This window comes from Coregonus lavaretus (assembly GCF_964263955.1).
Source record: "Coregonus lavaretus genome assembly, chromosome: 1".
In the NCBI taxonomy this organism is placed as follows: Eukaryota; Metazoa; Chordata; class Actinopteri; order Salmoniformes; family Salmonidae; genus Coregonus; species Coregonus lavaretus.
The window spans coordinates 53,693,834-53,720,664 of record NC_139988.1 but is presented as its reverse complement, the minus strand read 5'-3'; the positions used below and the strand labels follow the sequence as shown (position 1 = coordinate 53,720,664).

Genomic DNA, 26,831 nt, shown 5'->3' with positions numbered 1-26,831 from the left:
CTCCATTAAGCATTAAGCTTGACTTTATTTGGCTCCATAAGGGGCTGACTGTCTGGCCTCGTAAGCAGCTCTGAAGATAGAGAGCTAAGCAGAATGGGAAAGAAGTGGAGGAAAAGTGAGTGAGGGGATAGAGAGGGGGATGGTGGGTTTGACCAGAGACCATTGATATGAATGTCGATAGTGGCAAGAATGTAGGTTAGAGAGTCCACTGGTTAGAGAAAGAAAGAGAGGGAGGATTGAAGGAAGGAAGGAAGAGAGAGAGAAAAAAGGGGGGGGGGGGGGGGGCATGTAGATCGTTAGTTATGGGACATGTTATTACCGCATACCACTAACAAGCCAAAACTCAACAACAACAGAGAAACGAGGCAGTCAAGAGACTGTCACAGGACGCTCACTCGCAAGGAGAGTTGTGTGGGAAGCACAGCCAGGTCCCCTTATAGCCTTTCTAGGAACAACAGTGGTTGGCCTGCCAAAACGGCAATCATCAGATAGACAGGGAGCTGTGCTGAATGGAACAGAGCCTCCCAGTCATCTAAGCCCCTATGCTCCAGGGTAAGGGGTGGCCGAGTGGTACACAGCCCATTAGAAAGGACCTTTGGTGGGGGAAGAGGGCCAGCTTGCACCCATGCCCAGTTTGTTAGTTCATGCCCCGTCTCCTAGCATTCTATAGACCCTACAAAACACTATTGTCCTGCCAAAAGATTAGGTCAGCTCTGGATACCGGTTAACTCTTTGGCAGAGACATCCCTCCCTGTCACTAACAAAGGGGTTATGGGTTAAATCTGATGTGTGTGTGTGTGTGAGCGTGCTTGTGTGTGTGCGTGTGTGTTTTTGTGTAGATGGGATTGTGTATGTCAAAGATGACCTTTGCCTCTGTTTTATCTCTTCTCTCACTGTTCCAGTTAGAGTTCAGTCAGTCAAATCAAATCAAATCAAATTTTATTTGCCACATGCGCCAAATACAACAGGTGTAGACCTTACAGTGAAATGCTTATAGTCCGGGTAGCCATGATTAGCTGTTAAGGAGTCTTATGGCTTGGGGGTAGAAGCTGTTAAGAAGCCTTTTGGACCTAGAGTTGGCGCTCCGGTACCGTTTGCCGTGCAGAGAGAATAGTCTATGACTAGGGTGGCTGGAGTCTTTGACAATTTTTAGGGCCTTCCTCTGACACCGCCTGGTATAGAGGTCCTGGATGGCAGGAAGCTTGGCCCCAATGATTTACTGGGCCGTACGCACTACCCTCTGTGGTGCCTTGCGGTCGGAGGCCGAGCAGTTGCCATACCAGGCGGTGATGCAACCAGTCAGGATGCTCTCGATGGTGCAGCTGTATAACTTTTTGAGGAACTGGGGACCCATGCCAAATCTTTTCAGTCTCCTGAGGGGGAATAGGCTTTGTCGTGCCCTCTTCACGACTGTCTTGGTGTGTTTGGATCATGATAGTTTGTTGGTGATGTGGACACCAAGGAACTTGAAGCTCTCAACCTGTTCCACTACAGCCCCGTCGATGAGAATGAGGGCGTGCTCAGTCCTCCTTTTTTTCTTGTAGTCCACAATCATCTCCTTTGTCTTGGTCACGTTGTTATCCTGGCACCACACGGCTAGGTCTCTGACCTCCTCCCTATAGGCTGTCTCATCGTTGTCGGTGATCAGGCCTACCACTGTTGTGTCATCTGCAAACTTAATGATAGTGTTGGAGTCGTGCCTGGCCATGCAGTCATGGGTGAACAGGGAGTACAAGAGAGGACTGAGCACGCACCCCTGAGGGGCCCCCGTGTTGAGGATCAGCGTGGCAGATGTGTTGTTACCTACCATTGATTTATAGATACACATATTTGAAAACATCAAATATTACATTCTTTACTAGATAGTGTATGTTGCTATCTTAATCACAATGAGGAGATACAGTATTAGCACACATAAATATGCTAATGTGTGAGCGTTTAGACAGCTGTACTATCTGAAGTGAGTCAAAGGTCAACGATTGTGTTGATCCTTCATTGACTGTGGGGGAAGTTGTAGGGGACATCTTCATCCAAGTTTAGAGATCAGAGGTGGAGGAAGCTTCTACCTTCTTATCCTGACTGAATAGGATCTCCCTGCTTACAAAGTCAGTGCTCTCTCTCTCTCTCTCTCTCTCTCTCTCTCTCTCTCTCTCTCTCTCTCTCTCTCTCTCTCTCTCTCTCTCTCTCTCTCATCTCTGATCCTCCTAGTGTCTCTATCTCGACTATCTCTGCCTAAGATCCCAGATCATTGTTCCCTAGATAAACTGTAAGTCTGTATCTATCCCCTTAGAGCGTCTGATTACCGACACGTCACAGAACTGGAGGTTTATTCCAGGTCTGGGACCGGAATAGAGACAAGGGGAGGGAGGGGCCAGGCCAGGGCTGGAGGCAAGCTGGGCTGGAGGGTTAAGCGGCGGGCGGGCATATGCCCCTGGGTAATCCCCCCTTAAATAGCCCCAGGAAGGGATCCAGGACTGCGCAGTTAACACCTTGGGAGTGCTCTGAGCCGACACACTGTCCCACACACTCCTGGACGCGCCACACAGGAGGAGCAGGGAGAGGACTTTTCGGGACTTATCCAGAGTGGATCCTGGGACTATAGCTGAAAAAGTGGTCCAGGATGAACTTTGCTGCCCAGTTCATCTACGCCAACTATGTCAGAGATGGATCGCCCAACAGAGTGAGATTCAGCGATAGTGATGAGAATGATCCCTTCTGGCAGAGGTGGGACTTTACAGATTCATCCCCCACCCAGTGTACCCCATTAGACACAGAGGAATTCCCCACCCGAGCCCTGGCTGCAGATGTACCCCCCCAACACCCTAAGGAGCCAAATACTCCCACTGCTGCTTCTCCTGTAGTGACTCCTGCTGTGGCTCCTGCTGCACCTCGTGTTGCACCTCTTCCTGTTCTCCTTCATCCTTGCTCTGCACCTCTTCTCTCTCCCCAAGGTCAACTAACCCCACCAGCAACAACCTCCACACTCCACCATCTTCCTTCTCCTTCTCCTTGTGCAAGGGTATCTACTAAGTCCTCTAGAGCCACCAGCAAACCACTTCCTCATTATCCAGCACATCCTGTCCCCAAATCTAAAGCCCTCTTCGATCCCTGTCCTCCTCCTCCACCTGAAACAGCACCTTCACCACCTACACCTCAAGCTTCCCCTGCTCTCCCCAGGTCCACAGTAGTAGCCAAGGCCCCCCCTAGCCGTGCCCCTGCCCCTGTGATACCCTCTCCAGACACGGGGAACAGATTCCTCTTGCCAGCCTTCCACACTCTGGTATGCCTCCTCCTCCGCCTGGTTCTATCCTTCATCCTCCTCTTCCTTCCCAGGTAAACAGACTGGACATAAAGATAGAGAGATAGAGCGATCAAGGAGGGAGCGAAAGACAGAGAGAAGTTTGGGGTCTTACACATGCTGAGACAATTGAAAGGAGAGAGAGAGGTGGTATTACTGAGAGAAAGTGTGAAGGATTAAAGAGGCAAACGGTATAGAAGGACATTAGTATCAGAGGGTTAACTTGGGGAATGGGGTGAAAGGGTAAAGCAGCTCTTATGGCTGAGTAGACGATATTAATAGAACGACTGGTTGTGAAACAGGAAACGGAGCCAAAAACATTAGATATTGGGGAAATAGAATGCCAACAGAGTAACTCCACCTGGTGGTTCTATGTGCTGGTGCTGTTTGGATCTTGAGGTCTTTGCTATGACTTAGCTCTTGGAAGTTCTGCCCATGTGTACACCAGTGGAGGCTGCTGAGGGGAGGTCAGGTCATAATAATGTCTGGAACGGAGTAAATGGAATGGATTGGATACCATTCCGCTCCAGCCATTACCACGAGCCCGCCCTCCCTAATTAAGATGCCACCAACCTCCTGTGGTGTATACACAATGGAAACTTAAAGTGAAGTTACATTTTACCAGCTGGTTTGAATTATACCATACGGTCTATCCATTTCAGCAGTGCATATAATATGTTTTTGAGTGACTTTTGAATAGGAATGCATTAGGTTATTTACATACAATTGAATGAATACTACATGTAGTTGCTATGAATGTTTATAAGGCAATGTTAGTAGGTGAATCCAGTAAAGTGTTAACATTGAGATAGTAATGAGGTTAATGTCCAACAGGTCTGATCTAATCCCTGTATGTCTTTATATAGAGAGCCTTAATTCTGAATGACCTGATTGTTGATAATATAGCTATGTATCTTAATAACCACAATAAGGCAATGGTTCGATTAACTATATTATCAATCCCATTGACTATTACAGAAATGTTTTGACATGAAGAGAAAGGAATTAAATTATTTAATACTATCATTACTAGTCATTACTATCATTATTAGTACTAGGTTTAATAACAATCCAACTAAATACTCTACCAAGTTATTATTGAGTTACAGGATTTAGTCAAACTATCACTGATAATAAGCTTCTCTCTTATTTTACTTTATTCAACACATGCTATGTTTAATTACTGCATGTCCCTAAAAGACTGCGTTGAAATGATTAAAATGAGTCATTGTTTAATCAGAGATTAAATAAATCAAGCAGAGGTGAAACTCTGAGAACATGAAAGGTGACTCAATTAACTCCAACCATTCCCTTCCCCTCAATACCCTCCAAACAGACAACAACCTAAGAGCCCTGTGTGTGTCTGTGTGTGTGTATGTTGGTGTGTGTGTGTGTGTGTGTGTGTGTGTGTGTGTGTGTGTGTGTGTGTGTGTGTGTGTGTGTGTGTGTGTGTGTGTGTGTGTGTGTGTGTGTGTGTGTGTGTGTGTGTGTGTGTGTGTGTGTGTGGTGGGTGGGTGTCTGTGTGTGGTTAATAGGTGTGTGTGCGTGTGTGTGGTTAATATGTCACAACCTACAGCTATTTCCGTTGTCATAAGGGACAGCCAGGTTTTAGCTAGACATGGGAAGATCTCTGTGGATGATCTCCTATTGTACAGAGCACAAGGTTACTGCCATCACTCCCAGACAATGTAAAGCAGTGGCTAATCTATTCGCCCCTTGTTCACACACACACGTACAAACCTTACTCCTGAAATCTCCACCCAGCCTATTAGCAATTCTTTCCTCCTGCTCCCTCTCATCACTCTAGCCCATTGCTGAGACCTTTGACCTGAAATACATGTGTATAACGGTCAGAGCTGTATACATCTTTACAGACACCCAATCAGAGAGGAGTAATTCCAAGCCCTGTTGATCTTCCTTTCTCCCCCAGCGAGGAGCAGCGTCTTGGCTCAACAAAACAGGGATGCTCCACCTCCTCCAAGAGTACCTGCAACAACGACGCCCCCGTCTGTAACGGGGTTGCGGGCCTGCGACCCACGCTCATCCACCCAGAGCGCCTGAAGGACTTTGGTATTGAGGAGGAGGAGTGCCTCAATGGAGAAGTCAAGACCAAGGAGATCAAGGTGGTGGGCGCCCCTGAGATCCAGCTGATGGACCCGCCCAAGATTAACAAGAAGAGAGGCAGCGAGAGCAAAGTAGTCACACCACCCAAGCCTGAGTACCTCTGCTTCGATGACATCAGTGCTGCATCCTTCAAAATCCAGTTGGGGATGCAGAAGACCCCCTGCATGGTATGTTCAGAGCCTTCTATACACTCATAAAAAATGTACTAGCTAGAACTATAAAGGGTTCTTTGGATGTCCCTGGTCTGTAGGATAACCCTTTTCACCAAAGGGTTCTTAAAGGATTCTTTGTTGAGGGATAGTTGAAGAACCCTTTATTCTAGGTAGTACCTTTTTGTTTAAGAGTAATAACTTTAGATGATGCACCCTGCTTCATATACAGAAGCTTACTCGCATTCTGCTTGTTTGTGTTCCCAGTACTCCAGACTGTCCAAACAGTATGGCATGGAGATCTTCCTAAAGAAGGAACACCTCCACTACACGGGCTCAGTGAAGGAGAGAGGTGTTCTCTACATGCTCACCTCCCTCAACCAGGTATGCATCACAATGCATCTCTCAATGCATTCCAGCTGGAGAAAAGTCAAGCTAACAAGTAGCTAACAAGCTAACAAGTAGCTAACAAGCTAACAAGTATTTAACAAGCTAAACAATCGCTAATTACTTTAACAGTTAGCTAACTCCTATCCCCCTCCACAGGAGCAGCAGAAAAAGGGGGTGATCGTGGCTACAGACTGTAGCTTCTCCATGGCCGTGGCCCACCATGCAGTGCAGTTGAGGATCCCAGTGTTTGTCATCATGCCAGCCAGCTGTGCCCAGCCCCACCTTAGGATGTACCGTGACTACGGCGCCATGGTAATCTCCTACGGCAGCACGGCCAGGGACTCCCTGAACCACGCCCGCCACCTGGCCAAGGAGAACGGATACCTCTGCCTGGAAGAGTAAGTCACCCTGGGCGCCAGTCCCATAGCTCTCCTTTGTTTTAAAACATGCACTGACGACAATGTGACACTAATACATGGACACATGGTAATATTGTATTTCACTCTCTTTCTCTCTCTATCTCTCGCTCAGGGATGATAGTGCTGTGTACTTGGCAGGACTGGGCACAGTAGGCATGGAGATCTATGAGCAGGTGCCCAAACTAGATGCAGTCATTGTGCCCGCTGGTGGACAGTGTAGTCTACTGGTTGGCACAGCAGCTGCCATCAAACACCTCAACTCACGCATCACTGTCATAGTAAGTGTTTCCAACTCTGAATATTTGTTTAATGTACTATTGTCATAGTGAGTAAGTTGCAAACAAGCTCTCCAAAATGTGGATCCCCATCATACTTAGCATAGCACTTAGCATAATATCAGGATTCATGTACCATTGTTCTCTTTGACAGGGAGTTGAACCAGAAGGATTCCCGCTGCTACTACAGTCCCTCAAAACAGGCAGCCCAGTGACTAGAGAACTATACAGCACCCCCAACAAGAAGCTTTATGGAGGTGCTGTGCCCTTGTACCCCTGTAGGCTATCTGAACCCACACCTACCCCATTTGATATGGTTTTTCTCTGTATTTAAATAGATATCAATTGTCATGGCACTGTACTCACTGAACTCAATGCCTATATCCCACTCTCTATCCCCAGACCTATTAGAGCACTCAATGGGGACCCACACCTTCCAGCTGGCTAAGAAATTTGTGGATAAAGTCATCTCTGTCAGGTACTACATCTCTATGGAAAGGAGGGTATCTCACCACACATTTGCCATAGTCATTGTATTCTACATGTATGGACATAGACATCCCTCTGTTCCCCAGTGCCGTGATTGTTGCCATGGTTCTACATTGGTAGCACTGATGCTCCCAAGGTTAGAAGCACCAAACAGTATTTAGGAGCAGTATTTAGGAGCACCAGGGGCTCTATTAAATCCATATTGCGGAAGTTCAGCTTTATAGCGTGATTGACAATTAAAGGCAATGTTCCCACACAGTCGCAGAGACTGCATTCACTTCAGTGATACAGATTGAATAGAGCCCTAGGACTATATGAATCCACATCTCCTGGAGGAGCCCATTTCCTTTCTTCCAGTGCTATCTTACTGGGCAAGTTAACAGGTTGTTAGGCAGCTAGGTAACATGACTGGACATTTGCTTGTTATCAAACAAGTTAGCGGCCCGCAACATGGTTTCTGAAATTATAAAATGTGACCTGCGAATCCGCGATAGAAAGGAAAAATAATTATCTGGTCATACATTTTGAACGGTTTTATGCATTGTAAAGGTGCAACCATGGTTGTCACAGGTGAGGTGCAAAGAGAAGTGAACACTGCCGTGCTACCTCGCTCTCCTACCAAGGTGCATGAATTGAGGAGCAAATGGAGTGTTAAAAGCAAAAATGCGTCTCTGCCTTAGCCTTTTACAGATAGAAAAGAAGGAGGCTTTTGTATATTGCTAAATGTTCTCCTATGGGTTCAGGGACCAATCACAATGGGAATACAACACAAAACATGACGTGATTAGTTGCAATAATCTGACCAATAGGCGGCCATTTTGAAATATATAAAACCTTGATCAAATCTAAGGGTCAATGTAGGTTTAACTTTTTGTAATAAAGAAGCACTTTTAAAAGTTGCTGAATTCCCTCTTCACTCTCACAGGTGAGGTGAAATTATACAATATATTGACTTTGCTCGCCGCAATATGATACAAATGTAACAACTTAACTATTTAGGAGCATATGGTAGCAAGATGGCCACAAATTAGAGCCCAGAGTGCAGTAAAGTGTCTCGATCATTGTCCTTCAGTACTGCTGTTGTTGTCGTTGTTGTTGTGGTGGTGTTGTTGTTGTTGTTCTTTCTCTCTGAGTATCCCTGACCTCTTACTCTTCTCAACAGAGAGGAGGACTCTCTGGTAGCCATGCTAAGGTTCCAGGAGTTTGAACGCTCCACGGTGGACACAGAGGGAGCCATGGGACTGGCGGCCATCTTGGCTGGGCAACTACCAGAGCTGAAGGGCAAAAGGTGGGTTAATGCTCGGCCAGGGTGTGTTACTGTATCAAAACATAGGAGTGAATCCTAACACTTAGCCTCCCATTGACAACAATGCATGACTAAATGAAAATTTGACATAAGGAAATTAGGATTCACCCCATAGTGTCAAAAATGTAACCTGTTGATATTCAGATGAATTGAGTCTCCATCTATGTCCTTGTCTGCCCGCTGCAGGGTAGCTGTGGTGGTCAGCAGTGCTAACATGGAATTGGACCTGATCAGACAATGTGTTGACCGAGCCCTGGTTCTGGACGACCGGGTCAACAAGTTTACGGTGCAGTTGGGAGACTTTCCGGGGGACATGGCCAAGCTACTGGACATCCTGGCCCGAGAGGACATCAAGTGAGTTAAACACTAACATGAGAACAGATAGTTATGAACTACACTGTACATCTGAATATACAGTACCTTCGGAAAGTATTCAGACCCCTTGACTTTTTCCACATTTTGTTACGTTCAGCCTTATTCTAAAATTGATTAAATTATTATTTTTCCCTCATCAATCTACACACAATACCCCATAATGACAAAGCAAAAACAGGTTTTTAGAAATGTTTGCTAATTTTTTTATTTTTTTTTAACAGAAACATCACATTAACATAAGTATTCAGACCCTTTACTCAGTACTTTGTTGAAGCACCTTTGGCAGCAATTACAGCCTCGAGTCTTCTTGGGTATGACGCTACAAGCTTGGTACACCTATGTTTGTGGAGTTTCTCCCATTCTTCTCTGCAGATCCTCTCAAGCTCTGTCAGGTTGGATGGGGAGCGTTGCTGCACAGCTATTTTCAGGTCTCTCCAGAGATATTAGATCGGGTTCAAGTCCGGGCTCTGGCTGGGCCACTCAAGGATATTCAGAGACTTGTCCCGAAGCCACTCCTGAGTTGTCTTGGATGTGTGCTTAGGGTCGTTGTCCTGTTGGAAGGTGAACCTTCACCCCAGTCTGAGGTCCTGAACGCTCTGGAGTAGGTTTTCATTAATGATCTCTCTGTACTTTGCTCCGTCCATCTTTGCCCGATCCTGACTAGTCTCCCAGTCCCTACCGCTGAAAAGCACCACCACAGCATGATGCTGCAACCACCATGCTTCACCGTAGGGATGGTGCCAGGTTTCCTCCAGACGTGACGCTTGGCATTCAGGCCAAAGTGTTGAATTTTGGTTTCATCAGACCAGAGAATCTTGTTTCTCATGGTCTGAGAGTCTTTAGGTGCCTTTTGGCAAACTCCAAGCGAGCTGTCATGTGCCTTTTACTGAGGAGTGGCTTCCGTCTGGCCACTCTACCATAAAGGCCTGATTGGTGGAGTGCTGCAAAGATGGTTGTCCTTCTGGAAGGTTCTCCCATCTCCACAGAGGAACTCTAGAGCTCTGTCAGAGTGACCATCGGGTTCTTGGTCACCTCCCTGACCAAGGCCATTCTCCCCCGATTGCTCAGTTTGGCCGGGCAGCCAGCTCTAGGAAGAGTCTTGGTGGTTCCAAACGTCTTCCATTTAAGAATGATGGAGGCAACAGTGTTCTTGGGACCTTCAATGCTGCAGAAATGTTTTGCTACCCTTCCCCAGATCTGTGCCTCGACATAATCCTGTCTCGGAGCTCTACGGACAATTCCTTCGACCTCATGGCTTGGTTATTGCTCTGACATGCACTGTCAACTGTGGGACCTTATATAGACAGGTGTGTGCCTTTCCAAATCATGTCCAATCAATTGAATTTACCACAGGTGGACTCCAATGAAGTTGTAGAAACATCTCAATGATGCTCAATGGAAACAGGATGCACCTGAGCTCAATTTCGAGTCTGAATACTTATGTAAATAAGGTATTTCTGTTTTTTATATGTGCAAAATTTTCTAAAAACCTGTTTTCGCTTTGTCATTATGGGGTATTGTGTGTAGATTGCTGAGTTTTTAAAAATATTTCTTATCCATTTTATAATAAGGCTGTAACGTAACAAAATGTGGAAAAAGTCAAGGGGTCTGAATACTTTCCGAATGCACTGTAGATACAGTAGTGTATTTATTTTTATTTTATTTTATTTTACCTTTATTTAACCAGGTAAGCCAGTTGAGAACAAGTTCTCATTTACAACTGCGACCTGTATAAGAGGTTGATTACTCCCTATTTCTCTGAAATACACACACACACATGTTACACACATGTCAGAGTGTGTGGTCAGACAGACTGACCATAACCCAGTACTGCCAGAGCTTATTAATCACCTCAGTCCTGATATCTGTGCTACATATGGATGGCGATAAGTGTGTCTAGTTAGATAATGGTGCGTATAGTTAGATCACTCACTCTCTCTCAGTGACAGTAATGCCACTGTGCCCAATCTGGCCCTGTGACCCTGTTCTTCCACACATCCGATCACATCAGAATAAGCTACAGGACAGGAGGAGGCTTTACCTGGCAGGATGATCAGTCTGGACAGACAAATCCTCTGATACGAAGAACAATGTGAATTTAGTTTAATTTAATTTACTCCTCGCTTTCTCCTCATCCACTTTTTCTTTCTCTCGTTCTGTATGTCTACATCTGTCACCTCTCAGTAATGCTTCTTTTCATCTTCTTTCTCTCTCTCTCTCTCTCTCTCTCTCTCTCTCTCTCTCTCTCTCTCTCTCCATCAGGTTGTTAGATGTTTGCCACCGTAGACACGATGACAGAGGCGATCTCTTCAAGGCCCAGGTACAACAGCCTTAGCCCAATTCCAACCTCCCTCCCCTCTTCCCCCGAAATCCACTCAGCTGCTTCTCACACTGCCATTGCCATGGAAACCCTAGCTCGGTTGCCGCTGTGTTGGCAGTGCAGGGTAGTGTGAGATGAGTGGCGGATTCTGGGTCCAGTGCTGCTAGACAGTGTCAATATGTGATTGATTTGGAAGTGGTTTATGACTCTGATTGAGGCGTTGCCTACTAATGGCAAGCATGATTTAGAAGTTCTAGATGTGTGACGTCAACTGACTGTAAAGTTGGCAGCTGTAAAATAAGTTATGTACAGGTATGTTATGTGAAGGTAGAATATTATGTTACTACCATGTAGCGGGTTAATCTAGTCATAGAAATTAGACAAACTGGAATCGATGGGGACTTCAGATGCATTGAGTGTGTTGGGAGCGTGTTGCGTCATGCTACAACCGCATAGCAATGGTATATTCTAAATGTGTGTGAGTGGGTCAATGTATTATTATCTTAGACACTCCAGTGTTTATTTACATTTCACAGACTGTGTGTGTGTGTGTGTGTGTGTGTGTGTGTGTGGCAGTGAGAGATGATTAGGATTAAATCTGTGTTGTGTGCCCACAGGTGGAGTGTGTGGTGGAGACCAGAGATAAGACACAGAGCACTCAGCTCCGCAGGACACTGTCTGAGCGCTACCCCACACTACGCTGGCTGGACCGGTGATCAACACTTGTCACGGCTCTCACTCTGAACACACACACACACGGACAAAGCATGCACACACGTACACACATGCACGTCACTCGCAGACACACACACAATTAAACATACAATGAAACAGAAACATTGTGAATATATATACGAACTAACACATAACACATGAACTCTTTGCTGCAAAACTACAGAATTGCAATTGCTTTTGAATATCAGTGAGTATAATAAAGCCTTTTGATTAGTAGAGATTATACAGGGAGATAAACTTAAATACGGGAATACATGGCATTTACTGCAGATGCTGCTCTGATGAGAAAACAATACTTTCACCCAACACTTCTGTTATTAGGGAGCTCAGGGGGTACTTTTGGGCCAGTTTCCCAGACAAAGATTAAGCCCAGCTAGTCCTGGACTAAAAATCTATTTCAATGGAGATTCTGTATTGAGCATACTTTCTAGTCCAGAACTAGGCTTAATCTGTGCCTGGGAATTGAATTGTTGTACATATTTCTATATTTATAACATAACAGTTGTAGTGACAATTAAAACCAATGTGTTCTGGAAATAAAAGTTGATGATAATGTATTCAACGATAATTTGTATGTCCAGTTCAGATGAGATAGGATCAGTTAAGGTCAGCCAATGGGATCAACTGCACAGCGTATTGTTCATAGCTGTGTTAGAGCATCTGATACCTACCCATCAATCTAAACTAAATAAAGTGGGCCTATTGTATAGAATCATACATGATCCTTTAACGCCCACTCCTTGCTGAGAGAGAGAGGATGAGAAAGAGAGAGAGAGAGAACTAGAGAGAGAGGGAATAGTTAGTGTGCAATGCCTTGAAATAAAAGTTACCTCATGGTTCAGAAGATGACATCTCATTGATTAATGATTGGAGACAGTGCCAGAGGAGAGACGAGATGATTTAGATGGACTAATTCCCTAAGTTTGTTAGCAGAGGACATTCTGACCCCGCTGTGCTTCTTTGGCCTGGTCAGTACTAAGAAACTGCCCACTGTATATCATTGAAGCAATCTAAACCTCCCGATGTCCTATACAGTGCCTAAGACAGAGAAACACGTCATCAACTCCGAACCGAGTCAGATATTGATACTGAAATATTACAAATGTCCCCCAAGATTAGGTGCCTATGACCTGCCCCCGCAAGCTTCTCCTGTTTATCATCTGAAGGATGACCAGTTGTATCAAAATGAAGACAGTGATAGCTTTAATAGCTGGAGCTAGTCTCGGAAACCAGACCCTAGGCAAGCCAGAGCATTTGAAAGAGACTCGACAGGAGCAACAATGATTCAATAAACATAATGACAGTACCTGGGGAGATATTAGCAGGAGGAGATGTTTGAGTGTAGGCTCTGTGTTAATCAAAGTAATCAAATGGATAGCTACTGACAGATTATTAATAGAAACTGTAAGAGAGACTGGCAGGCAGGCAGCGTTTCTCAGCCAGTTGAAATCATGAATCAGCTGGCATCCTTTTTATGGATATATAGAAGAAAGAAATGCCAATTTAAAAAAAGGTCAAACGAAACGAAGTGCAGCTAGTTTTCAGTCTTTCTAGCTTCAGTTTGAAGTGATTGTGTTAGCTGTGTTGTTGGCTAGCTCCTCTGAACAACAGTGTCCTGGCGAGTGAGCACATTTTCTATGCCAGGCGAAATCGCGCCTCATTAGCTCATTGTTATGGATGTATCCAAATAAATGTCACTAGAAAACTGCTTAAACAAATGCAAATGCAGCTATTTTGCTGTTAATCTGGCTGGACTTTTTGACATGACTGTAAATTAGCCATAGTTGTCTAGCTAGCAAGCAAGGGATAAGAACATTGACAGCCATTATGGCAATGGAACATTTCGAACAAATGACTGGGTTGCATCCATAGATACAGAACAAAAAGACTTAACGACTGGGTCGCGTCTCTAGCAACCGAACCGATAGAACGAACGACCAGCCGGCTTGGGTAGCAATCCTAGATTTGTGTCGGGACAATATCTTGTGGAAGGATGAAATAGTATGAATAAATGCATCAAAATAACGTTTTTAATGAAAATATGTCAATCAATATTTGAATATGTTGGTAACCCGTTGTATAAAAGTGATAATGCCCTCGAAGCCAGTGTTTAGAGGATATATTGGCACGGTTTGCCGGACCTCGACTTTGTCTCGGGCTTAACAACACCTGTGTCAATGGGTGTGTTCGTAAATTCATCAGTTATTCTGCGCTCTGGCACACTCAGACGAGAGTGCTCTGAAATCGGAGTAGATAGCCAGAGTGAATTTACGAAGGCACCCAATATATCCTCCAAAGACCGGCTTCTTGGGCATTATCACTTAAATGACACGGTCATAACCATGTCATAATATGTCATAACAGCTGACATAACTTGTCATAACCTGCTATAATATGGCACATATATTTTGACCTGTTGTGACATATATTATGTTATTTTATGTCTGCTTATGACACCTACATAAGAGTGTCAAAACCCACAAAACCTACCACACAAGGCAAAACATTCCATTACACCATAGCCTACGTGTCAACAGTATGTTTATGTTATATAACCTTTTTCTAAATTTACCCTATTAATATATCATTGTAATTGCGCACACATTGATGTCAGACATGCACCTACCCCAATGCTCTGTTGCTGATGACTGGGACGAATGCAGGAGAAGATTTCAGGAGCAGGACAAGACACCCTCTTTTTGACTGATAATATAAGGGCATGTATGTGATAGGCATATCTGGCTTATATGATTATGATGGTCATAATGCTTCTTGACAGTGTAATAAAGTGTATTTTCTTAGTCCAAGTAAAGCGACAAAGTATGGTCATAATGCTTCTTGACAGTGTCATAAAGTGTATTTTCTACAAGTTATTTAAAATATGATGAAAAAAACATGACTGTAAAGAATTCATTACAACAACAAAGGATTTAAGAAACAAACTTTCAAACGAAAGGAAACTTCTTGGCAGGAAAAAAAAAAATGGAATAAATGTGGGTTTTGACACTCTTATGTAGGTGTCATAACCAGCCATAAAATAAAGCATTATATGTCACAACAGGTGTAAATATATGGGTTATGACAAGTTATGTCAGCTGTTATGACATGTTACGGCGGCAGGTAGCTTAGTGGGTAAGAGCGTTGTGCCAGTAACCGAAAGGTCGCTGGTTCTAATCCCCGAGCCGACTAGGTGAAAAATCTGTCGATGTGCCCTTAAGCAAGGCACTTAACCCTAATTGCTCCTGTAAGTCGCTCTGGATAAGAGCGTCTGCTAAATGACTAAAATGTAAATGTAAATGTTATGACATGATTATGACCATGTCATAACGTGTTATGACACTGGGTGTCAAGTAAAGTGTTACCACTTCCTGTGTTAAATCAATTAATATATTTGTTCTCCACTATCATAACTATATGACCTTGTCATATAAGGAAATATAGCTGACCTACTAAAATGTATTTAACTTTGTATAGTGTCTATATTGGCCCAAGGATATAGGGCATATGCCATATAAGATAATTGACCTTTTATTAAAGGATAAGTTTACCCAAAATCCAGAACTCCCAAGTGATGCCATACATTGAAACTGGTTCAGTGGAGTTTGCCCTCTCCCCCTCGCTCTCCCTGTAGTGCTGTACTGAAACAGCTGCAAAAATGGGTTTACGTTGCTGGATGCAGGCCTCGCTCTGCTCCGATGTCAGTGAATTCATGATGTGTGGGCAAATTAGTTGTTTTATTGAAAGCGCCTGTCCGAATGAGCTATTTTTGTCTATCGGTTTTGAGTCAGGAAATGTGTACTTTCCCACTTAAAACATAGCAGGGTCTCCCCCACGAGGGCACACATGCGCAGTTGTTACCCATCTCCGCTGCTGTGGCAGCCGGCTACATATAATAATCATATAAAATAATCTCAAATGTTTTCGTTGGAAAAGTACACACTTCCCGACTCAAAACCGATAGTACCTTTGACAAAAATAGCTCATTTGGACAGCACTACAGGGAGGGAGAGGACAAACTCCACTGAACTCGTTTCAATATATGGAATCACTTAGGAGTGGTGAAGCTCTTTGTACTTTAACAATCTACATCTGGGCCCGGTTTCCCAAAAACATCTTAAGGCTAAGTTAATCAGATGAACTTAGCCTTAAGATGTTTTTGGGAAACCGGGCCCTGTACAAGAGATTCTGTGGGACAGTACGCCATGACGTTATGTCCTCATCACGGCTGTCCAAGCACACAAGCTGTAGACAGTATGATAGACAGAGGTGGACAAAAACAAAGTAGATTTAAACAGCCAAGTTTGTTCATCAATCACTCTTTATTTGTCACGCTATAAATTAGGCAACTTCACTCTTCGTCTCTCATCTTATCCCTTATCTATATTAATTTGTGAATAAATTCCCAGCATGTTCATGCTTAAAGGCAAATGGATTAATCTAATCTAATGTAATCTAAGGAAAGTTAAGAAACATCTGTATGAAACATCTGTAGTCCTTTTTCATTAAAACAAGATAGAGCAATGTAAAGAGTGATTAAAACGGGTGATCTGAACTTAAAATTGGAAAATGCTCTAGTATGATTTGAAAAAATTCTGTAGGAAAACTTGGTACTTTTCCATCATATTTTACATTTACATTTTAGTCATTTAGCAGACGCTCTTAACCAGAGCGACTTACAGGAGCAATTAGGGTTAAGTGCCTTGCTCAAGAGCACATTAACGTCATTTAGCAGACGCTCTTAGCCAGAGCGACTCACAAATTGGTGCGTTCACCCTATAGCCAGTGGGATAACCACTTTACAATTTGGGGGTATAAAACAGAAATCATGATCATGATATAAAACAGAAAATATTTTGTCATTTTGAACCTTGTGATAATCTCTGTGTAAACAGTGCATTGCATTCTGTCCTAAAATATGCTCTGGATAAAAAAATAGCATTTATTTTTGGAGGAATGTTGGGTGTGTGGTGGGAAGCTTCACAATAGCTATGTATTGTCAGATGAAGAGCTTTGACGGCTTGAATGTTTCTACTGTTCGATCAGAAGGTCTATAGGTCCTTAGAATTAACAATCACAATGTTGTAAGTTATTGTATCTATGGTCCTCTCGGAGCACTGTAAACAATCTGGAATCACAAATAACTATCTTGTTCCCTAACAGATAAAACTGTTTGCAGATAAAAGTTCACAGCATGCCATGGCCACTCATTATTTTCAGAGGAAGTGGTGGTGTGGTCTATAAAGACTATAGACTCTGTTCTGCAGCAGGGTCTTCCTTGTGGCATCAGTGTTGTTTGGTCCTGTGGTCAGGTTTGTATTTGAGTAGCAGGCCGAGAGAGGCAAAGCCAAACAGCACCGTCTGGACAAACCAGAGGCAACGTGTCATTGTGCCGTCCACCCCTTTGTTACTGTGAAGAGAGTGACACACACACACACACACACACACACACACACACACACACACACACACACACACACACACACACACACACACACACAGACAGGCAGCAGTTTAGTCTCAGGTTCAGTGTCAGTGACTACAACACAATGGCCCTTAAGGTATTGAGTAGAGTCCAAATTGGCAAGAGGAGACAGAAGGCTGAGCATAGTAAGATCTTAAATGTAACTAGACATGCAGTTATACGATGCCCCCTTCTGGCCAAAACAAAACATGATGAGGGATGGTGCACTAGAATCATCACAATAAAACTATTGTATTCTGTACAGTCAACAGTATCTCTATGACTCCCACTTCTTCAATTATCTTTGACCTTTGGGCAACATGAGTTAACACATAGGCTTAAACCCCCTAGAGTCGATTAGCTCCATGTGTGTTTATGCTAGAGACACCGTTTCTTGTAATGGCTGCAGCTCAATCCCCTCTTTCCGCCTATATGAGGTTTCCGACTATTCCATAACATGGGGCTTGTGAAAGCGGACTTTTTCTACACATGAGAGGATCCGGACAAGAAAATTGTCACGAAATCATCTGTGAGCTACAAACTAATATGCCAAAGCAGGGTTGACTTTCACGAACACGACAGTGTCGGTTGTTTGGCTCTACGACATCCACAAGCTTTACGGTAGTCATCTGAACTCTGTCGCGGACGTCCTCATTTCGAAGAGGTCTTTTCACAAAACCGACTACAAACTAATATGTCACCAATATCGATAGCGGAGACTCTCACAAAGACGACGGTGTCGGATGTTCTGCTCTATGACACACACAAGCTTCAGGGGAGTCGTCTGAAGGTTAACCCAGTACCGGGCAGTACAAATTGTAGTAGGGGGTAAAATGTGCCAAAAATAACGTGACCAAACATGGGTCAAAATAAAATTTAAATGATTTATTTTTTTACTTTTGCCATTTATTAATGTGTTATTCAATGTGTTTCTATGGGCTCTAGCAGTAAAGGCCAAATTCAATGTTTTATCAAATATTTTTTTTATACCTACAAGGGTCCTAAAATTCTAAATTAAAATGGCCATCTTAAAACAATTCCATATAGCTTAATAGATATTGCGATCTAAGGGCTTAGACATACAGGGGTTTAAAAGTAGGTGTGATAGCATGTCTCTAGAGGGAGCCTGATAGAAAGCAGAACAATAGCACCCCCTAGAGGAGACATGGATATATGAACATCCATCTTACCTGCAGACCTTCATGGCAACAAGGGCTTCTGCCACGTGGACAACCCAAGCTGCCCACCATCTGAAACACAGAGCAACACACAACATTCAGAATGAGGATGTTTCTAGTCTCTCTCTAACAGCTTTCTTTAAAAAACATTCTTACATTATTTCTGGCAAGTGACCAATGATTTCCTCTAGCTACAGTGTAATGGTCTGTCACGATCGTCGTAAGCAACGGACCAAGGCGCAGCGTGATATGCGTACATCTTTTAATGAGTACTTAAATGACAATACCAAAACAACAAAACGATACGTGAAGTCCTCGGTTAACAAACACAAACCTACACGGAACAAGATCCCACGAAACACAAGTGCACAACAGGCTGCCTAAGTATGGTTCCCAATCAGAGACAACAAGCAACAGCTGATTCTCGTTGCCTCTGATTGAGAACCACCCCGGCCAACATAGAAACACATAACCTAGAACAGAACATAGAAAACGAAACATAGACACTACACAAAGAAACTATCACCCTGGCTCAACATACAAGAGTCCCCAGAGCCAGGGCGTGACAGTACCCCCCCCCAAAGGCGCGGACTGCGACCGCGCCAACATAAACCCAACAGGGGAGGGGCCGGGTGGGCATTCCTACTCGGAGGCGGATCCGGCTCCGGGCGTGACCACCACCCTCCAACAACCCCCCCGTAGCGCCCCTGGTCTGGTCCCGCTGGCTGGAGCTGGACTGGACATCGGTGGAGCGGATTGCTTAGGCTCCGGTGTGGAGCAGCTGACCGGTACCTGACCAGGCACCGGTGAAACAGGCACGGGCTGTGCCGGACTGACGACGCGCACCACAGGCTTGGTGCGGGGAGCAGGAACAGGCCGGGCCGGGCTGGCGACGCGCACCATTGGCTTGGTGCGGGGAGCAGGGACGGGCCGGACCGGGCTGACGAAGCGCACCACTGGCTTGGTGCGAGGGGCAGGAACAGGCCGGGCCGGGCTAGCGACGCGCACCACAGGCTTGGTGCGAGGGGCAGGAACAGGCCGGGCCGGGCTGGCGACGCGCATCACAGGCTTGGTGCGAGGGACAGGAACAGGCCGGACCGTACTGGGAACACACACCACTGGCCTTGTGTGGGGATCAGGAACGGGGCCGGACCGGACTGGTAACACACCTCAGTACCTCTCGCCGTGCCTCTACACTCTCCTTCCCTCTACTGACCAATGGCCCCCGTAACCTGGTGGCCTTCTCTCCTCGTCCACAAACTCGCCCTTTATCTGCCTCCAGCAGCCCCGTCGTCCATGCCGTGTGCCCCCCCAAAAAATGTTATTGGGGGTGCCTCTCGCCTGTCCGACGACGGCCCGGTTGGCGCCGCTTCTCCTCTCCTGCCTGGGTCTCCCCCTTCATCGCCCTCCGGTAACGGACGGCCTCCTCCTCCGTGATCTGCCCCCAACCCAGGAGGACATCCACTAACGTTACCTCCGGCGTTTGCTACTGGACACGCTGCTTGGTCCTGTATTGGTGGGATCTTCTGTCACGTATCGTTTGTTGTTTTGTTATTGTATCGTGTTGGAAAAGTACACTATTAAAAAAGATGTACGCATATCACGCTGCGCCTTGGTCCACTCATTATGACGATCGTGACATGGTCCCACACCACAGCAATTGATTAGAGATTCAAAAACAGAAAACACATTGGTCTTGTACGGATATAAAATGTGTGAGTGTTTCTTTGATATTTCATAAGTGGTCATGTATGTGATTGATGAGTGGAAGTGTTACACTGTTTGAAAATGTTGTGATAAGAGTGTAAAAATGGTGAAAGGGAGTGGGACACGTTTTACATTTTAGGAGACGCTCTTATCCAGAGCGACTTACAGTTAGTGAGTGGGAATCGAACTCACAACCCTGGCGTTGCAACCGCCATGCTCTACCAACTGAGCTACAGGAGGCCTACAGTTGATTATGCAGACTGACCAAGCCTCTGTATTCTGTGGGTACTTGGCACATCATTAGAAATCTAATTCACAGTGATCTGGTGTGCTGGCAAACCCACCCAGCGCAGTAATTATTCCTTGTTAATTTGCATCTAAAATGATTGGTTATTACAGAGTTAGGCCTACAACTGTAGAAGCTGCATGTGCTGTACATTGTAACTGCAGTTTCAGTCAGCATTTCTTTCAATTTCACATTGACTATCCTCATTCTGACTATAAAGCTGTTGGGCCAACATTTTGCCCAATACTACTTGATGACAGAATCTTGTAAACATTATCATGGAGGAACACTAACTTACCCTTTGTACATGAGAGAATGGTGATTGTCCACCAGGTATCTGGACAGGGTACCAAGCGGACCCAGGTTGTCATAGGGGACCTGCTGTGGCCAGAACACCGTCCACTGAAACACAGAACAGAGATGCGGTCAGACAGTCAGTTCATGGAAAACACATCGTTTTCACTAAATAGCATGTTATAAACAGTGCCCCATACACATGAATTGCTTCCACCAACTTTTGACAACATTAATTGTGTACACATATCCCACATGTGCCACACATCCAAGTCATTATCTAATATGATCACATGGTCATTGTAACATTGGGTTTTGTATATTATGTACACCTCTGACAGGTTGCAACATGCTTAACAAAAATACTATTCAGCCCTATCCATTCCAGAGGGCCTCCAGCTTGTGCAGAGGCCATTGTGCACTAACCCTTCACTTTTGGCTTATCATTGTTAAGATATAGCCAAACTCATTTTGCTTCTCTACCCAAGAGCTGACAGTGCTAGCAAGCAGTTGTCACTGGGGTACCCTTGTTTGCACACACATCCTGACATTAGTATGACCTCTGCCTTACATGACTGAGGAAGGCAACGCATAAGCTAGATGTGGTGGGGAAATTAAGTGTCAATAGGGGGATAGTATTTAGCCAGACTAGAACTAAGAGACATATTTCACCCAAATTATATTTTTACGCCTGCTACGTTAGGTTAAACTCACTTTCCCCACGTTCCAAAAACCGATTTTTAACAACATACTGCGTTATCTATAGGGCTATCTATGGCTGATAAATAGGCCTAGTTAGAGAAATGTCAATGGCTTTCTACAATATCATGGAATTATTTCGATCCTTTCCATTCCGCAGCGCAGCTCCATTCAGCCACTCCCCACTAGTAACTGCAATAATAGATAGCTTATAAATCGGTAATTACAACGGTAACTATACAATATGAAATGTTTAACTTAAGTACAAATATTCCAATTAATTACATTTGCAGGGATCTTACAGCAGGGATAATTAATATTTAACTCGCAGGGTTGATGACCTGGATACACTTTCATTGCAAGCGCAACATCTAGGCTAACCTCATAAGCTAAATACTGTACTACTTCGCGATGGACTTCACGGGAATTGAATAATAAACAACAAAAACAAATGCCTCAATAAAACACAAATTTGGCCGAGTAAAATAGAGATCCATCCGGAGTCCATTCGTAGTGACACCTTGGCTTTGTTTACGGCTGTTTACGGCACGGTCACGGTGGCACAGAGTCAATTTAACAATTTGCTTTATAATTGCGGTGGTATTGCGTCAAAACCATCCACGTTTTGTGGCTTTGACTTACTGTGAAGTATCCCATCGAAAGCGCCACTGTAGTTATCCAAAAAATACTGGTTCTTCTAAAATAATCGCACCCATCGCTTTTTGCCATGGTGGCGTTCAACTTGTCCCTCTCTCAAATCAGCACGTGCAACAATAACAGTGGAACGCTTGTAATAATATAATATATATGTGTACCGAGACCGCTGTCTCTGAATGGGGTTAGAGTGGGATTATGTAAATCTTTCTTTATCAGTCATATGATATCATCCAAGGTTCAATATTGATTTGAGACAAGTGTTATTTTGTTTTGAAATAGGAATAGCCTTGACTGAAATAAACAGAAAAATAAAAAAGTGCATGCATTGTATGTGTAATAATATATAGGCTATATATTTATTTATTTGCTAATGATTTACTTTTATTCTATTCAAAATTATAGGATTAAAGCTCAGTAAAAGTGGGACATTAACCATCCAAGTTGTTAATGGATGTAGCCTAGATCTAAGCTAATGATTCTACAGTAAACTGGTCATGGGACCTAAGGTATTTACAATCTGATCTTCACAGATATCTCTATCTGCATGACAATAACGAATCAATCATTTTATGGTAATTTCACCATTAGTCAAATGGAAATTGGTAAAACTAGTTATCATTACGTATTTACTCACTGATCATTGCATGTAAAACTGTGTGTCAGAAGTATTTAAATCCTGACAAAAACAGTTCATGGACTCAAAGAATAGACTTCATGAGGCCATTGTGAAATAGAGACAATGTATTTGTTTGTGCTATGAGTTGAACGTGTTTATTTTGTAATATAGCTTTTATTTGAAGCAGTGATGAAACAGTATGTGAGGAGCCAACATATGACACATTCTGAAGTGTGCAAATGCAAATGTTATAGGCTATGTATGTGTTGAGGAGGACAATGCTGATTTTGCAAGAGGCTTGAAGGACCAAAGGGCCACGCATAATGTCTGATAGGATTTGGATAACCCCCAGAATGAATTGCTGTCAGGTCCACTGGCCCCTGAAAGGGTGGGACTCTCGGGAGCCGTCCCAAAACATGGAGACACTGATCCTCATAGTCCAGATAAGGAATAAAAAGACAAGGAATGACTAACCGGCTGATATTAAAAGTAGAGATAACAGCGTTGTTATTGCATTTTATTATATGTTATTTAGTATTATTACTATATATTAATAGTAATACCAGTAAGAGATAATATAGTAAGATATATTACAGTATATTGTACTATTTACAGAATAACTAATTGTGTGTTTAACTACCTGTGTGTGGTGTCCCTACATAAAAAATAAAAAAACTTTTAGTCATTTAGTAGATGCTCTTATCCAGAGCGACTTACAGTTCTATCAGGGGCGAGGAGTGTCATTGAGGTGAAAGTTCACTGTCCTCTGGCTCAGTCTTTCCCATAGGCCATGAAGAAACCAGCATGTCTGGACAAGTACAACTCAGTGATGAGCTTGGTACCCACTATTAGTTGGTACAACCCCTGGCCTTTCACTGTAATTGGGCCTATACATCAATGGAAGGTGAGGCAGCATGTTGATAATGGTCCTATTAATCACCAAACAATTAGACGTCCTTGTTTTTCTTATTTTTATAGCTTGTATCTGTGTTGCATTTCAATAGAAATCAGCAGTTGTGAAAAGGGTTATATTCATGAATGGCATTTTGCATTTCACTAAGAAGGCATGTGAGTTAATATTTCTTCAAGCCAATTGTTTGGTTGATTAAAATACTTCATTGTGCTTGTTGACGCAGCCATTAGAGAATGACTTTCAGCGCCCACCCTTAATCATTTTCAATATGTGTTGAAATAATCCAAATTGTTGTCTTGTTTTTTATAAGCCCTTCTATAATGTATTAAGTTTAATAATGGATATACTTGCACATCTATCTATTCCTGTTTACATTTGGATTTGTGGTAGTGCTAAAAAAGTATAATTAAGCTCACATAAGTTCACTTCACACTGCACACAAACCACTGACAGATGAATACACAACAAAACACAAGTTATGAAATTGCTGTAATAAACAAAGGTTAATTAATGCAAACAAACCATGCATTTGCAACTACAAAAAAAGTAAGCAGTTTTAATCGTTTTTGTTTACACAATGCAATAAATAAACTACACATTTGCTATACACAAATAAGTAAGCATTTATTACAGTTATACAGCACCAATTTCCAGCTAGTCATAATTATTTTATTTAGTAATGTATTTTATGTCTGCTTCTTGTGTGCCAATGACCTTGCATGTGATGAGGATGATGTCGATGGGGTGGATGGGAGAGGGCCATTAGTTAGTCCAAAGACCATTCAGATTAACTTAACCTCAGTACCTCTAAGACAACCCCCGTGCCAACACAAACATACCCCCTCCAAACTGTCACCAAAAATATCACTCTACATCATCAGCACTTCTTTGAGGAGGGGATACTGGTTGGGTCCAGAGTCTTGCGATCAATATAAAAGGGCGGTCAATACATTTGGGAGACATAGCTCTTGAGAGCCTTAGTGAAGGAGCATCTATACCTACACACAGAACACCTACAGATTCCTACACATCTTAGATACCAAACAGCGCTATGTGGAAGGACACCAGCATCGGTAAGGAGAGGTCACTGGCTGACACAGAATCTAGACTGGATATCAGATTTGTATTTTTGAGTAGGCCAGGTGAATCACAGATGATAATTATTGTCATTTTGGTGGGAGAATGACATTTTTTTTTTTGGGGGGGGGGTGAAATATCAAAGGAACTTTACAGATGTTTTTGTCCTATGGGGTTTATTTGCCAGTTGTAATGCTTCAAAGTGATAGAGAGCCACATATAGATTCTTGCCTTAGCAACCTATCCTGGAGACAGACTCACTACATGATAAGACCCCCTCCACGACCTGTCTTGCCCTGGGCTCCTCTCTGGCTCATGTCTGATCTGGAACCTGTGTTTTCCCCTCAGATGTCCTCAGACAGGTGGCCGTCACCGGAGCCTCGTCCCGGAGTACCAACCGCAGAAAGAGGACCAGCTTCTCCAAAGAGCACGTGGAGCTGCTCCGTGTCACCTTTGAGACAGACCCTTATCCTGGCATCAGCCTGAGAGAGAGCCTGTCCCAGAACACAGGGCTACCTGAATCTCGCATCCAGGTAAGCAACTACGCACACATGTAAGCATGCAGGAACACATACACAGACTCACGCACAGACGAATGTAATGGGGGTTGTTTATATTACGAAGGCTCTGTGTTCAAATGTGGCCTGCATGGGTGCTGTTGATACTGGTATCAGGGTTTCTGTTTATCTTTTAAATCACTAAGATGATGTAAGCGGTTTTATCTGTTTGTTTGGTCTGACTGGTAGAATGTACAACACTTATAGTAAACAGAGGAGACAACAGCAAGATAAGCCCCAACGCTCTCACTATATTCTACAGGTGTTTGTGGGTGGGCTTGGGAAATTATTAACATGGGCTCAAAGCAGATAATTCTATCTTAGTCATTGGAGTCAACTAACTGCGACACTGTATCTGTTTGCATTGGATGTCCATTCTAAATGCAGTGTTATAACACAGTTGTTTTGTAATCGCTCTCCAGGTGTGGTTCCAGAACAGGAGGGCTCGGACTCTGAAGTGTAAGGCAGCTAAGAAGTCCCTGTGCCAGTCAGACTCTGGCTTACACTCCCCTGGTGGGTTCACCCCTGTCCAGAACCCAGTTTCCCAGCCCCGCACTATGGGGACAGGGGCTACCCAGCACAGCCTGGCCCCTCTGTCCACCTCCCCCTGCCTGCCCCCTGCTTACCCTGTCCAGGTGAAGGAGGAGGTGGAGGAGGATCTTTTCTATGGACGCTACCCTCCACCCTACCCTGGAGCAGAGGAGACTGGCCACTACAACTCCCTGTTCGGGCTGAGGCAGGCCAGGGTGCTGGGATACAGCTCCAGCCCGCCCCTGAAGACCCCCGGGCACCAGATGGTTCCAGGAGCCTGGCCCCAGGCGGGTGACCAGACAACCCCAGTGCAGTCCATGTGGAGCCCCTCTCCTCTGGAGGTGAGGAACTACAGCTCAGGCTCCAGCAAGGCCTTCCTCTACCATGGCTCAGCCGAGCAGCAGCCCCTCTACAGCAACCCCCAGGAAGCCTTTGGAGGCCCCATTTCCCAGACCCAGGCCCCAGCCACCACGGATTCCGGCTGCTGGGAGGTTGGACAAGAAAACATCCCACCGATGGTAGGCCAAGTTTCCCGATTGGATGGCTCCTGGAGCATGGCTATATCTACCGCAGAATACCCAGGACAAGCCCCGCACCATGCCCCCCTGCCAGAGCTCCCGGCCCTGTCCCTGCAGGAGATCCTGGGGGAGCTGGAGGGAGAGTGGCGGGAGGGAGATGGACTGGACAGCCACCACAATGAGGACAAACTGGTTTACTGCTGAAGTCTGTTATCTCACCTTTTTTATTTTTACGATGGACAATCTCTTTATTATTATTATAATATTTTGTATATTCTTTAGATGTTTTAAATAATGTATAAATATTTGTATAGTATGAAGAAAATGTACAACAAGGGGGTTTGTGGGAGTACAAGAGGGTTTTACTGTGTAGTCTGTGTTTCTGGAATGTCAACTATGGACAAAATGCTCTCCGAGAGAGAGAGGATCATACGTCCTTAGTAATTCTACAATGATT

The 26,831-nt window shown here is 44.2% G+C and overlaps 3 protein-coding genes across 3 annotated transcripts; 2 read left to right on the top strand and 1 right to left on the bottom strand.

The window, feature by feature from the left end:
• Positions 1-2,620: 2,620 nt before the first annotated feature.
• LOC311127371 (L-threonine ammonia-lyase) lies at positions 2,621-11,861 on the top strand (the record flags this gene model as incomplete). The annotated part of the gene is made up of 11 exons (XM_084159213.1): positions 2,621-2,724; positions 5,229-5,589; positions 5,839-5,955; positions 6,118-6,359; positions 6,493-6,658; positions 6,810-6,912; positions 7,058-7,133; positions 8,307-8,432; positions 8,637-8,804; positions 11,088-11,145; positions 11,763-11,861. 11 exons carry the CDS (start codon positions 2,621-2,623, stop codon positions 11,859-11,861), a joined length of 1,620 nt encoding a protein of 539 aa, XP_084015339.1.
• A 4,319-nt stretch (positions 11,862-16,180) lies between these two features.
• Positions 16,181-22,286, bottom strand: tmem254 (transmembrane protein 254). Its single transcript, XM_084157175.1, has 4 exons — positions 22,148-22,286; positions 20,811-20,914; positions 18,532-18,591; positions 16,181-17,287 (listed from the first exon to the last, which is right to left on the bottom strand). Exons 1-4 carry the CDS (start codon positions 22,232-22,234, stop codon positions 17,164-17,166), a joined length of 375 nt encoding a protein of 124 aa, XP_084013301.1. The 5' UTR covers positions 22,235-22,286; the 3' UTR covers positions 16,181-17,163.
• A 2,456-nt stretch (positions 22,287-24,742) lies between these two features.
• On the top strand, positions 24,743-26,578 carry mxtx1 (mix-type homeobox gene 1; the record flags this gene model as incomplete). The annotated part of the gene is made up of 3 exons (XM_084166974.1): positions 24,743-24,764; positions 25,117-25,301; positions 25,748-26,578. 3 exons carry the CDS (start codon positions 24,743-24,745, stop codon positions 26,576-26,578), a joined length of 1,038 nt encoding a protein of 345 aa, XP_084023100.1.
• Positions 26,579-26,831: the final 253 nt, after the last annotated feature.

Coding starts and splice junctions, on each gene's coding strand:
- tmem254 (XM_084157175.1), bottom strand. CDS start 22,234: ATGGCAAAAAGCGATGGGTGCGATTATTTTAGAAGAACCAGTATTTTT. Junction 20,915..22,147: donor TTTCGATGGGATACTTCACA/GTAAGTCAAAGC, acceptor TCTGTGTTTCAG/TGGACGGTGTTCTGGCCACA. Junction 17,288..18,531: donor GTTGCCATGAAGGTCTGCAG/GTAAGATGGATG, acceptor CTCTCTTCACAG/TAACAAAGGGGTGGACGGCA.